This window comes from Elephas maximus, chromosome 3, assembly GCF_024166365.1.
Source record: "Elephas maximus indicus isolate mEleMax1 chromosome 3, mEleMax1 primary haplotype, whole genome shotgun sequence".
NCBI lineage: Eukaryota > Metazoa > Chordata > Mammalia > Proboscidea > Elephantidae > Elephas > Elephas maximus.
The window spans coordinates 28,113,558-28,127,111 of record NC_064821.1 but is presented as its reverse complement, the minus strand read 5'-3'; the positions used below and the strand labels follow the sequence as shown (position 1 = coordinate 28,127,111).

General features: G+C 49.3%; 1 protein-coding gene across 2 annotated transcripts in view; it reads left to right on the top strand.

The window, feature by feature from the left end:
* Window positions 1-11,861, top strand: part of COL5A3 (collagen type V alpha 3 chain) — a 44,542-nt gene extending 32,681 nt beyond the window's left edge. For both annotated transcript variants that reach the window (XM_049876813.1, XM_049876814.1), the window contains exons 54-69: window positions 649-702; window positions 883-936; window positions 1,170-1,223; window positions 1,564-1,617; window positions 1,813-1,920; window positions 2,088-2,141; window positions 2,778-2,831; window positions 3,014-3,121; window positions 3,441-3,494; window positions 3,576-3,611; window positions 4,021-4,074; window positions 4,715-4,934; window positions 5,015-5,127; window positions 5,800-5,868; window positions 10,180-10,419; window positions 10,514-11,861. In XM_049876813.1, coding sequence (XP_049732770.1) covers window positions 649-702; window positions 883-936; window positions 1,170-1,223; window positions 1,564-1,617; window positions 1,813-1,920; window positions 2,088-2,141; window positions 2,778-2,831; window positions 3,014-3,121; window positions 3,441-3,494; window positions 3,576-3,611; window positions 4,021-4,074; window positions 4,715-4,934; window positions 5,015-5,127; window positions 5,800-5,868; window positions 10,180-10,419; window positions 10,514-10,660 — 1,473 coding nt within the window. In that variant the 3' untranslated portion in view covers window positions 10,661-11,861. The remainder of the gene's footprint in view (window positions 1-648; window positions 703-882; window positions 937-1,169; window positions 1,224-1,563; window positions 1,618-1,812; window positions 1,921-2,087; window positions 2,142-2,777; window positions 2,832-3,013; window positions 3,122-3,440; window positions 3,495-3,575; window positions 3,612-4,020; window positions 4,075-4,714; window positions 4,935-5,014; window positions 5,128-5,799; window positions 5,869-10,179; window positions 10,420-10,513) is intronic.
* The last annotated feature ends 1,693 nt before the right edge of the window (window positions 11,862-13,554 follow it).

The following is a 13,554-nucleotide window of genomic DNA, read 5'->3' as shown; positions in this document are numbered from 1 at the left end:
GGGCAAAGGGAAGGTGGAGACAGAGAGGGGGTGGACATGCCTGCACACTCCAACCTGCTCCCAAGCCTTTAGCCAGGGGTCTCAGGTTTGAATTAATGGACCCCATGAGCAACCCAGAATGTGGCTGAATAAATGAATGCATGAATCAATCAATCAACATAAAAATACAGTGGCTATACCTTATTGTATGGAGTATAATTTGCTTTCCCTTTGAATCATCCTTACTGTGTTGGAAAGTTGAGGTCAATGTTAGGTCAGAGTTGGGGTTGAGGGGGAGATTTGGCATGGGGTGGAGGTTTGAGGCCCTTCCGCCATAGGGGTCGGGGAGCACTGAACCTCCAGATGGAGGCAGTGAGGAGCCTCACAGTCTGTGGGACCTCAATTTGAATCTCACCCCCACCCCTCACTTTCTGTGTCCCCCTCTCTGAGTGATGGCTCCCTCTGTGAGTCCTGAACTGGGGACTGCTGGAAGGACGAAGTGAGGAGATGTGTGTCACCATCTCAGCTCAGTGCTTGCACCCATTAACCCCTGCAACGTGCGCTCTGCCAGGGCGGGGATTTTGTGTTTTGTCCCCAGCACATAAATTAAATGAATGAATGAATGTTCAATAATTCAGAGAAGTGATTGTTAATTACTCTGTGGTCCAGGGCCCCACAGGACTCCCAGGAGACCTAGGACCCCCAGGAGACCCTGGCACTTCGGTGGGTATGACCCCGATCCCCTACCCTGCCCCACCCTAAGCCCAGCATCTTCCCTAACTCTGTCCCCATCTCCATAGCCCACAGACTGGGGCAGTGTTAGTAGAGGGAATCACCCTCATTCTCCTCCAAATTCTTATGTACCCTCATGACCAGTCCCAACTCTATTCTCCCCCCACCCAGGGTATAGATGGCCCCCCAGGGGAGAAGGGAGACCCTGGTGATGTTGGCGGTCCGGTGAGTGGGGAATAGAGGCTTGGTGCTGGGAGAGCAGGGTTGGGGGAAGTTGAGTGGGTGAGCTGGAGGGCCTTTCTGGAGCCTCACCCTGAATGTGAGCAACCAGGGAAGGTGGGAGATGGCTGGTGTTGGAGTTGATGTTTGGGGAAAGCTAACTAAAGGCATCCTGAAACATAGTCATGCACAATCAGTGTTAGCTAAGGTGAACACTGTTGCTGTTATAATCTCTGTAGGGCCCACCTGGTGCTTCTGGGGAACCGGGCCCCCCTGGGCCCCCTGGCAAGAGGGTGAGTGACACCCACTTCCTGGCTGCCTTGGGTCCCACCTTTTCCCACTCACCCACACAGGCCCCCACTCACCTGCACAGGCCCACACTCACCCCCACAGGCCCCCACTCACCCACACAAGGGCCCCATTCACTCACACAGGTCCCCCCTCATCTTCGCATGGGCCCCCACTCACCCACATAGGCCCCCACTCACCCACACAGCTCCCCACACTCACCCGTACAGACCCCCACTCACAAGCACAGCCCCTAGTCACCCACACAGGCCCCCACTCACTTCCACAGGCCCCCCCTCAACTCACCCATGCAGATCCCTGCTCACACTGTCTTTCCCTCCTCAGGGTCCTTCAGGCCGCATGGGTCAAGAAGGCAGAGAAGGGGAGAAAGGTGCCAAAGTGAGTACCCCCATCCCTGGCAAGGGTCCCTGTGCTGATCTTTTGGCCAACAGTGGTACCATCAGGATGGAGGGGGGCCTGTGACCACCACAGGTGGTCCAATCCCCTCTCCATTCCTGATGGTTCTTCCCTGGGGTTAGGAGGTAGATATCCCCTGACTCTATTTCCCCCCTCCCTTGACCCTGTCTGTTTCAGGGGGAGCCAGGCCCTGATGGCCCCCCAGGGGGGATAGGCCCAGCTGGGGCTCGAGGGCCTCCTGGGCGTGTCGGGCCTGAAGGTCTACGAGGAATCCCTGGCCCTGTGGTGAGTGGAGTGGGAACAGTGGTGGACAGAGGCCGGTGCAGCAGATGTGTGCTACCATTACCTAATTTTTCATCATAATTGGGAGGAGCTGACCTTGGTGGTGGGTGGGGTGTCCACACTGGGTTCTGGCAGGGTGGAACCTCCCCCATGTTCTGTTTCATCTTCAGGGTGAACCAGGCCTCCTAGGACCTCCTGGACAGATGGGCCCTCCTGGCCCCCTGGTAAGAGACTTCCTTGCCCCTGAGGTCCCAGCGCTGAGGACCACACTTGGCATCCAGTGATTGTCAGTGCTGATGATGCAGGCTGATCCCTCATTGACCATCTATCTGACTGTCCACCCTGACAATCTATACTCTGATTACCCATCCTGATGGTCTACACTGACCACCAGACTGACCATCTGTCTCAATGGTCTATGCTAACCACCCACACTAACCCTCCATCTTGATGACCTTCACTGACCACTCACTCTGACTCTCCGTCTTGATGATCTACACTGGCCACCCACATTGACCTTCCATTTTGGTGGTCTACACTGATGACCACACTGACCCTGCATCTTGATGGTTTGCACTGACTACACCTACCATCCGTCTTGATGATCTACATTGACCACCCAGTCTGACCTTCCATCTTGATGGTCTACACTGACCACCCACAGGGACCTTCCATTTTGATGGTCTACACTGATCATCCATACTGATCTTGACCACTGACCATCCTCTAGCCAAGTGGCTCATCAACCCCTCCTTTCTCCTGACCATCCCCATGACCACATCCCTAGTAATTCCATCACCCACATAGACCTCAAGATTTTGCATTTGAAAATCACTGACTGACCCTCACTCGCCTTCCAGGGCCCCTCTGGCCTTCCAGGACTGAAGGGAGATGCTGGCCTTAAGGGGGAAAAGGTAAGTGTACCTTATTCCCATTTTTCATCTCCCCGATCAACTCCCACATTTACCTCCCTTCCTGGCGGAGAGGTTGGGAGATCAGAGTCTCCTCTGCTCCCAAACTCATTACCCCAGGGATCTAGGAAAAAACCCCCTAGCACCCCCACTTCTCCCTTCCGCGTGCCCCTTTTGTCCTCTAGGGCCATATTGGATTAGTTGGCCTCATTGGTCCTCCTGGGGAAGCTGGTGAGAAAGGGGATCGTGGATTTCCAGGCGTGCAGGGCCACCCTGGCCCCATGGGAGATCCTGTGAGTGTGTGTCCTGTCCTGAATGGGAAGAGTCTGTTCAAAGGAGGGGGCAGGTGGGGAGACAGAGAATGGGCTTGTGTAGAAACTGGGGATGTGGGGGCTTGGGAAGCCCCCTGGGTTCTGACAGAGTGGAGAGATAGGGGTCTGGAATGATGGAGGTTATATCTGGTGAAAATGGGGGGTTGTATCTAAGGACTTGTGGGTTGGAGGCTGTGTCTAGTGGCTGGGAGTTTCTCTCGGGGAATTGGAGGCTAGTCTGGGGGTGTCTGGGCAGCAGGGATAAACCTCATCAATGCTGATTCTAATGTCCCTTCTCCAGGGTCTCCCTGGCCCCATCGGCTCCTTGGGTCACCCTGGGGCCCCTGGTGTGGCAGTGAGTATGGGGAATTGGTAGGGTGGTGTCCCCCCAGAGGGCCAGTCCAGGACTCCAGCTCTCCTTGTGTCCACCCCACAGGGCCCTCTGGGACAGAAGGGATCAAAGGGGTCCCCGGTGAGTACATGATGCTCCCTTGGGCTGCCACATCCCAGCTCCTTCCCCTTCACTTCACGGGACCCTTGATACCTCTGCATTCATTAATTTATTCATTCAATCATGTGTTTAACACATATTTAGCAAACACTTACTATTGTATTTCATCAAATCTGAGATGCCATCAGCTGTAAGATGCATCATTGTTTTATAAATGGCCAAGAAAACAATTCTGTCAAGTAAACAATCATTTGCCAAAGACATTAAGATGCATACTGATTTCAGAGATGTTTAAATAGGAAAAGAAGGTGTGTATCTTGGTGCTGAACATTGTGTATCCTTCCCCCAAAGCTCTGTGTGTGTATGTTGGTGGTGGTGGGTAGGGGCCAGGTCTCCGCAGAGCCACCCCTCAAGTCACCTCTCTCTACAGGGATCCCTTGGTCCCCGAGGAGACACTGGCCCCCCAGGGCCTCCTGGGCCCCCGGTGAGTTGCCCAGGACTGGGGCGGGGGAAGGACAGGGATTATGTCTGGAGTGTCTCCACTGGGTCCTCAGTGCCCAGCATGGGTGGGGCAGTCCCTAGTGCTCAGAGGATGTAGGCAGGGAGGGCGGTTCCTTGAAAGCCCAGGGTGGGTCTGAGCTCTAAGAAGGGTGGGGCAGGTGGGTGGACAATCCTCCTACAGGAACAGTGACCTGGGTCTTATCTTACTTGGTTGTTTCCCCTACCCCACCTCTCTCTGTCTCTCTCCCTCTCTCCATCACTCCTGGCCTTTTCTTGTTTATTTGTCTGTCTCAATACTTTTTCCTCACTATCTTTGTTTCTCTTTTCTGCCATCTCTCTCCCCTCCCCTCCCTTCCCCTCCCCTCACCGCCCCCATCTCTCTTTCATTGTCTTACTACTTTGGCCTCTCCTATCTGTGGGTCTTTCTGTCTTTCCTTCCTGGGTATCTCTGCCTCTCTATCTCTTTCCTTTTCCTGTCTCTGTCCCTCTTTTCTGTCTCTCTTATCCCTCTTGTTTCTCTCTGTCTGTCTTCTGCTTCCCATGTCTCCATCTCTCGGTCTCTGCCTGTCTCTCTCCCTGTTACGCCTTTCCCACCTCTGCTCTCCTGCTCTCCCCACCCCCAGGGTTCCCCAGCGGAGCTGCACGGGCTGCGTCGGCGCCGGCGCTCCGTCCCGGTCCTGGGGACACCGGAGGAGGCCTTGGCGGGCGGCATGGAGGAGGTGCTGGCCTCGCTCACGTCTCTGAGCTTCGAGCTGGAGCAGCTGCGGCGCCCGCCGGGCACGGTCGAGCGCCCGGGCCTCGTGTGTGGCGAGCTGCACCGCAACCACCCGCACCTGCCGGACGGTGAGGTCTGCCCCTTCCCGGGTGGGCACGGGGCCGTCGGGCCCGACCCAGCTCACCTGCCCCTCCTGGCTCTGCGGCAGGGGAATACTGGATTGACCCCAACCAGGGCTGCTCGAGGGACGCACTCAGGGTTTTCTGCAACTTCACGGCGGGAGGAGAGACCTGCCTCTACCCGGACAAGAAGTTTGAGACCGTGAGTGCCTCGGGGGTGGGCGGAGCAAGGACCTGGAGGCCCCAGGGGCGGGGGTGTGGGGGGGAACAGGGCTCTTGGAACCACCTCCTCCCGTTCCCCAAGAAGGGCTCTCCCCTACCCACCCCCGCCCACACCAGGCTTTGTCTGGAATCTTATCCTTCCTTCAGCCAACATTTATTTAGTGCCTACTGTATGCCAGGACCTGTCTGAAGCGCTGGGTACAAGCAGAGAATCAAAAAGACAAAATCTCTGATCTCATGAAACTCACCTTCTATGGGGGAGACAGACAAGAAAAACTAGTAAAGAATTCAACAATGCTGGGCAAAAGTACTCCAACAGTGCTTTTATGTCCAGGCAGGCCTGTTCTAAGCACTTTGTTGCATTAACTAATTAAGCCCCAACCTGATGATGGTGGCTTTATTATCATCCCCCAGATGGGAATACTGAGGCACAGAAATTCTCCATGGCAGTCTGGCTCTGAGTCCCAGCCCTTAACCATGCGGATACACTGCCTCTGACTTGCTATCTTTTGAGTCCCACCTGTCCTCAGGCTGCAGGCTGGGAGGTGAAACCACGTAGTCCCTCAGAAATCCTGGGGTTCTCCATCAGGGAGCCTTAATCTGGCTGGGCACCAAGAGCATCTGCTCTAGTGACCCTCGCCTTCTACCCCAGGTGAAACTAGCCTCCTGGTCCAAGGAAAAGCCAGGAAACTGGTATAGCACATTTCGTCGAGGGAAGAAGGTGAGTCAAGGTGGGGGATAGTATGAAAACTAGTGGGGAGTTTGGGGAGGGATTCTGAGGGTCGACATGAACAGGACAGACAGGTCTCTGCCTTTATGAAGACTGAAGGCTGGGGGCGAGGGGGGAGCATCAGATGAGTAATAGACAGTTACCATTCAGAGTGCTGGTGCCATAATGCAGGAAGCACAGGGCGTGGTGGAAATCCAGAGGCAGCTTTGGAAGTACTGAAGGCCTCCTGTTGGAAGATTTGGGTTAGCAAGTTAGGGAGGACAAGGAAGAGTGTTCCAGGTAGAGGGAACAGCATATGCAAAGGCTTAGAGTCAAGAGAGGTTTGATGAATTTGAAGAAGCCCCTCGTTCTGCCAAAGAGAATATGAGGGAGCTGTGGCAGGAGAAGAGCCTGGCGAGGTGAATGAGGGCCAAGCCATGAAAGACTTGTGTGTCGTGGAACATGTTTCAATGGGGGCGGGGGACCTAGGTCAAATATCTTTGTTAGAAAAATACCTCTGGGTTGATGTGAGGAATGAACTGGGGGCCTTGAGACCCAGAGGCAGGCTGGTGTGTTGGTCCAGGAGAGCAAGGAGGGGGTCTAGGCTGAGGTTGGTGCTGCTGGGATGGAGAAGAAGGCAAGGCTTGGAGTAACATCTAAGAGGACAAGTCAACAGGACTTGGTAATTGTTTAGATAAAGGGCAAGGGAGGAGTTGGGGATGATGCTCAGGTTTCTGGCTTGGGTGACTGGTGTCTGAAGATGCTCTCTGAGATGTGAAAATGAGAGGAAGAGCAAATTTGAGAGCCTGGGAATATTGGGATCATTTGGAAATTCATTTATTTAGCATGTATTTATACGGGGACATTTTAACATGTATAACAATGGGGATGTAGCAGCAAATACAACGCAGCTCCTGACTTCATGAAGCTGATATTCTAGTGGAAGAGACCGACAATAACCCAGAAAACAATTAAAGCCATACTATTATGTGAGGAGGTGTCTTGGTTTGAGTTCCTCCAAAGCAGGCCCTGAGACAAGAATTCAATTGCAAGTAGTTTATCTGGGAGGTGATTCCAGAAAATCTCAGTTGGGGAATGTGGAAATGATGGAAGAGAAGGAAGCCAAAAAAGATGTGTTATTAAGCCAATTATCTTAGGTCTGTTATATTTTAATGGTATAGTTTAATTAACCCAATATAACCAAAATATTGGTGTCTTTTTTTTTTTTTTGATACGTAATCAATATTAAGGCTTATTGAGATATTTTACTTTTTTTTCATACCAGGTCTTCAAAATCTGGTGCATATTTTACGTTTACAGCGCATCTCAACTCAGATGCTAAATTTCATTGGAAATACTTGATCTACTTTTAGATTTCATAAAACCTACAGATGGAAAAGTAGATTCACATATCCGAGTTGTTCCAAGTTGATAACTGGCTTGAGGCTCAGTTGTTAGGTGTTCTCCAGTCGGTTCCAACTCATAGCAGCTCTGCGTACAAAAGGATGAAACAATGCCTGGCCCTGTGCCATCTTTACAACCGCTGCTGTGCTGGAGTCCATTCTTGCAGCTGCTGTGTGAGTTTATCTTGTTTAGGGTCTCCCTCTTTTTCCCTGCCTTCTACTTTACCAAGCCTGATGTTTTTCACCAGGGACTGATCCCTCCTGATAACAAGTCCAAAATACATGAGACGAAGTCTCGCCATCCTCCCATCTAAAGAGCATTCTGGCTATACTTCTTCCAAGACAGGTTTGTTTGTTCTTCTGGCAGTCCGTGGTATTTTCAATATTGTTCACAAACACCATAATTCAAAGGCATCAACTCTTCTTCGGTCTTCCTTATTCATTGTCCAGCTTTCAGATGCACATGAGGCGATTGAAAATATCATGGCTTGGGTCAAGTGCACCTTAAGTGACCTCTTTGCTTTTTAACACTTTAAAGAGGTCTTTGGCAGCAGATTTGTCTCATCAGTATGTTGTTTGATTTCTCAACCGCTGCTTCCATGAGTGTTGATTGTGGATCCAAGTAAAATGAAATCCTTGACAACTTCACTATTTTCTCTGTTTATCATGATGTTGCTCATCGGACCACTTGTGAGGATTTATTATTATTATTATTGTGCTTTAGGTGAAAGTTTATAGCTCGTTAGTTTCTCATACAAAAATTTATGCACGCATTGTTATGTGATCCTAGTTGCTATTCCTATAATGTGACAGCACACTCCCCCTTTCCATCCTGGCTTTCCCGTGTCCATTCAACCAGCTCCTATCCCTTTGTGCCTTTTCATCTCGCCTCTGGACAGGAGCTGCCCATTTAGTCTTGTGTATCTACTTCAAATAAGAAGCACACGCTTCTCGAATACCATCTTATGTCTTATTGTCCAGTCTAATCTTTGTCTGAAGAGTTGGCTTTGGGCATCGTTTTAGTTCTGGGTTAACAGAGAGTCTAGGGGCCGTGTCTTCTGGGGTTCCTCTAGTCCCAGTCAGACCATTAAGTCTGATCTTTTTATGTGAATTTGAGTTCTGTATCCCACTTTTTTCTGTCAGGGACTGTCTGTTGTGTTCCATGTCAGGGCGGTCATTGGTGGTAGCTGGGCATGTTTTCTTTATGTTGGGGCGTAATCTTTTATCTTCATCAGTAAGTGCTTAAAGTCCTCTTCACTTTCAGAAAGGAAGGTTGTGTCATCTGCATATCGCAGGTTGTTAATGAGCCTTCCTCCAATCCTCGTGCCATGTTCTTCTTCATATAGTCCAGCTTCTGGGAATATTTGCTCAGCAAACAGATTGAATAAGTATGGTGAAAGGATACAATGATGACGCACACCTTTCCTGATTTTAAGCCACTCAGTATCCTCTCGTTCTGTCTGAATGACTGCTTCTTGGTCTATGTACACATTTCTCATGAACACAATTAAGTGTTCGGGAATTCCCATTCTTCATAATTTTATCCATAATTTGTTATGATCCACACAGTTGAATGGTTTTGCATAGTCAATAAAACACAGGTAAACATCTTTCTGGTATTCTCTGCTTCCAGCCAGGATCCGTCTGACATCAGCAATGATATCCCTCATTCCACGTTCTCTTCTGAATCTGGCTTGAATTTCTGGCAGTTCCCTGTCAATCTACTGCTACGACCACTTTCGAATGATCTTCAGCAAAATTTTACTTGCATGTGATATTAATGATATTGTTAGATAGTTTCCAAATTCTGTTGGGTCTCCTTTCTTTGGAACGGGCGCCGATAGGGATCTCTTCCAGTTGCATGGCCAGGTAGCTGCCTTCCAAATTTCTTGGCGTAGATAAGTGAGTGCTTCCAGCATTACATCTGTTTGTTGAAACACCTCAGTTGGTATTTCATCAATTCCTGGAGCCTTGTTTTTTTTTGCCAATGCCTTCAGTGCAGCTTGAACTTCCTCTTTCAGTATCATCGGTTCTTAATCATATGCTGCCTCCTGAAATGGTTGAACGTCAACCAGTTCTTTTTGGTATAGTGACTCTGTGTATTCTTTCCATCTTCTTTTGATGCTTCCTGTTTTGTTCAATATTTCACCCATGAATCCTTCAATATTACAACTTGAGGTTTGAATTTTTTCTTCAGTTCTTTCAGCTTGAGAAATGCTGAGTGTGTTCTTCCCTTTGGTTTTCTAACTCCAGGTCTTAACACATTTCATTATAATACTTTGCCTTCTCAAGCCGCCCCTTGAAATCTTCTGTTTTACTTCATCATTTCTTCCATTGGCTTTAGCTACTCTATGTTCCAGAGTCTCTTCTGACATCCATTTAGGTCTTCTTTTTCTTTCCTGATTTTCAATGACTTTTGCTTTCTTCATGTATGATGTCCTTGATGTCATCCCACAACTTGTCTGGTCTTTGTCATTAGTGTTCAGTGCATCGAATCTATTTTTGAGATGATCTCTAAATTCAGGACACAGTGGATATAGAGTATTCAGAAGATGGTTGGCTTTATAAGTCTGGGTCTTACAAGAGAGTATTTTGGGCTAGAGGTGAAGTTGTGAGTTCTGTGTATAGATGTGGAAGTTAAAAACCATCTAGAGATGGTGGACCAAGAGACCGAGATTTGGGTGGTCAAATGGGCTAGGCATAGGGGTCTTCTTGATGAGGATGGGGGCAGAGGAGATGTGAAAGGTTACTATTAGAATTCTGCCTTGTGTGACTGGGTGGGTGGTGGGGCTGCCCCCGAGATGGGGACATAGGAGAAGTGGCAGGTCTGCCAGGTGGATGGAGATTCTGGGAGGTGGTTTCCTCAGAAAGAGTAGGGGCTAATGGAGTACCCCAACCATCTGCTTTGTCCCACCCCCAGTTCTCCTATGTGGATGCTGATGGGTCCCCGGTGAGTGTGGTACAGCTGACTTTCCTGAAATTGCTAAGCGCCACTGCACACCAGAGCTTCACCTACTCCTGCCAAAACTCAGCCGCCTGGCTAGATGAAGCTGCGGGTGACCATGGCCGTTCCCTCCGCTTCCTCGGGGCCAATGGGGAGGAGCTGTCCTTCAACCAAACGGCAGCGGCCATCATCAGCATCCCTCATGATGGCTGCCGGGTAAGAGGGAGGGACAGGGCTGGCCAGAGTGGGGAGGGGAGGCCTCAGCTGCCTCCCCCTCCCCAACTCACCATCCATGTCTTCCCATGGGCAGCTCCGGAAAGGACAGGCGAAGACCCTCTTGGAGTTCAGCTCTTCTCGAGTGGGATTTCTGCCCCTGTGGGATGTGGCGGCTACTGACTTTGGCCAGACAAACCAGAAGTTTGGATTTGAGCTGGGCCCTGTCTGTTTTAGCAGCTGAGAGTTTTGGGGGTGGGACAGACAGTGATGGAGCCCCAGAAGGGGCACATTTGGTGCTGAGGCTTTGAAGCCACCATATTTATCGTCTCCTGTGACTGTGGAACCAGGAGAAGGTCTGCTCGGTATGGTCAAAAAGTATTTCTTCTCCCTTCCAGGGGGATGGGGACTGCACTCTTCTGGCCCAAGGATCCACCCTCCCCACCTCACAGGTGGCATAAGTGTAACCTGGCTCTTTTCCCCCTCTATCCCAACATAGCCCTTGACTCCCCACACCTGTGACTCCATGCAATGAACTTCAAACTCAGAGCTGATGAATGCCCCCCATGCCTGCCTCCCCTCTCCTCAGTCAGTGCCCTCGATGCCTGGTGGTGCTACCCTTCCCCATAGTTAAGCACTGGATGTCTCCTGATCCCATCCCCCAAGGCTGCGATCCCTTCGCTCATTCCTGTTCCCAGGTTGGGTCCACAGTGAAGGGACCAAAGTCAGACTATAGAGGGAAGTGGGACTTCCCCTGGCTGAGCTGAGGTCTCCTTCTACTGCCTTAGCCCAGCTCTGGATACTCCTCTATCTGCCCAAGCTCACCTTGCCATGCCAGGTGGTTTGGGGACCAAGATGGTGGAGATAAATCAGGATCCTAATGGTGCTGCCCTATTTATACCTGGGTTTAACACAAAGGGAAAATCCCCTATGTTGTGTATTTAATCTGCTTCCTCCTTAGGGAGGGCTGGGATATGATGAGAGAATTCCAGCACCCCTTCACCCCAGGCCATAGGGCATAATTGGCATCTCAAGTCTGAGAATAAACCAGTGAACTGTGTCCCTGTCCCTGCCTACTCCTGTCTTTCATCTGGTGGTGGCCATATGTCTCCTAGGGTCTGAATCTTGTCTCATCTGAGCTACCTACAACCACCTGTCTCAATTGATTTGGTGTGTCCTTTGGTGGAGGTGGCTTTGGGGGATCAAGTATAATGGGACTCATTGGAGGTGGTGGGCCTTGAAACTAGCCAGCCTTTTATGCTGACTTTGATTGGTCCCAGGGTCTCTGACTAGGCTGAGGGGATGGATCAAGAGGTGATATGGGACATGGTTTTGGTTTTAGGTGAATGACTAGGGGGTCAAGGGTCTGGGTGACAAGTCAGAGGGTGAGTTGAGAACAGAGTAAATTGAATTAGGAGTTGAGTTTTGGGGTGAGCTGGAGGTTGATGAGTTAAGTTGTAGATGAGTTGGTTAGAAATGGGTTTGGGGAAGTTGAGTTTGGGATTGTGGATTAATCATACGATGAGTTGAATTGGAGGCTGGATGATGGGTGGGTTAAGGGTTTGGACTTAGATGTTGGATTGAATTGCTTTCGGGTTGATTTGAGAAGTGGAATGAACTGAATAGAGGTAAGTAGGGTGTTGGCAGCTTGGTTAGTCAAGATGGGATCAGTTGTGATGAGAACTGAGTTTGGAGTGACTTGAATTGGAGATTGAATGTTGGGTTGAGATTTTTTCGACAGCTTTATTGAGATATAATTTATATACCATACAACCCACCCATTTATAGTATACAAGTCAACTTTTTTAGTATATTCACAGACTTGTGTAACCATTATCTAATGTAAATAAATTTTAGAACATTTTCATCATCCCAAAAATAAGCCCTATACCCATTAGCAGTCACTTTCCATTCCACTACCCCCTCTCCCACTCCACTCTAGCCATAACACAACAACAACAACAATAAACCCGTTGCCTTTGAGTTGGTTCTGCTCATGGCAACCCCAGGTGTTACAGAGTAGAGTTGCTCCATAGGATTTTCTTGGCTGTGATCTTTACAGAAGCAGATTGCTAGGCCTTTCTTTCATGGTGCATCTGAGTGGTTTCGAACTGCCAGCATTTAGGTTAGTAGTTGAGTGCAAACTGTGTGCACCACCCAGGGACCTTACCCCAGCCATGTTGTTGTTGTTGTTGTTGTTGTTGTTGTTGTTGTTAGATGCCGTCAGTTAGTTCCCACTCATAGCAACCCTACGTACAACAGAACAAAACACTGCCCGGTAATGCACCATCCTCACAATTGTTTGCCACGTTCAAGCCCATTGTAGTAGCTACTGTGCTAATCCATCTTGCTGAGGGCCTTCCTCTTTTTTGCTGACCCTCTACTTTACAAAGCATGATGTCCTTCTCCAGGGACTGGTCCCTCCTGATAACATGTCCAAAGTACGTGAGACAAGGTCTTACCATCCTTGCTTCTAAGGAGCATTCCGGCTGTACTTCTTCCAAGGCAGATTTGTTCATTCTTCTGACAATCCATGGTATATTCAATATTCTTTGCCAACACCATAATTCAAAGGCATCAATTCTTCTACAGTCTTCCTTATTCATTGTCCAGCTTTCACATGTGTATGAGGTGATTGAAAACACCATGGCTTGGGTTGGGTGCACCTTATTCCTCAAGGTGACATCTTTGCTTTTTAACACTTTAAAAAGGTCTTTTGTACCAGATTTGCCCAATGCAATACATTGTTTGATTTCTTGCCTGCTGCTTCCATGGGTGTTGGTTGTGGATGCATCTAAAATGAAATCCTTGTCAACACAGTATTTTCTCTGTTTATCATAATGTTGTTCGTTGGTCCAGTTGTGAGGATTTTTATTTCCTCTGTGTTGAGGTGTAGTCCATACTGAAGGCTGTAGTCTTTGATCTTCATCAGTAAGTGCTTGAACGAGGTTGTATCACCTGCCTATTGCAGGTTGTTAATGAGTCTTTTATTATCAATATCTTTATAAATCCGATTTTTATTTGTCTTTGGGGGTTGGCATGAGAATGATAACATCAGCAAATCACGTGCTGCAACATTGTGTGTAGTACATATTACTAATGATAAGATGTACAAAAGAGAATGGACGATCGTAAGCG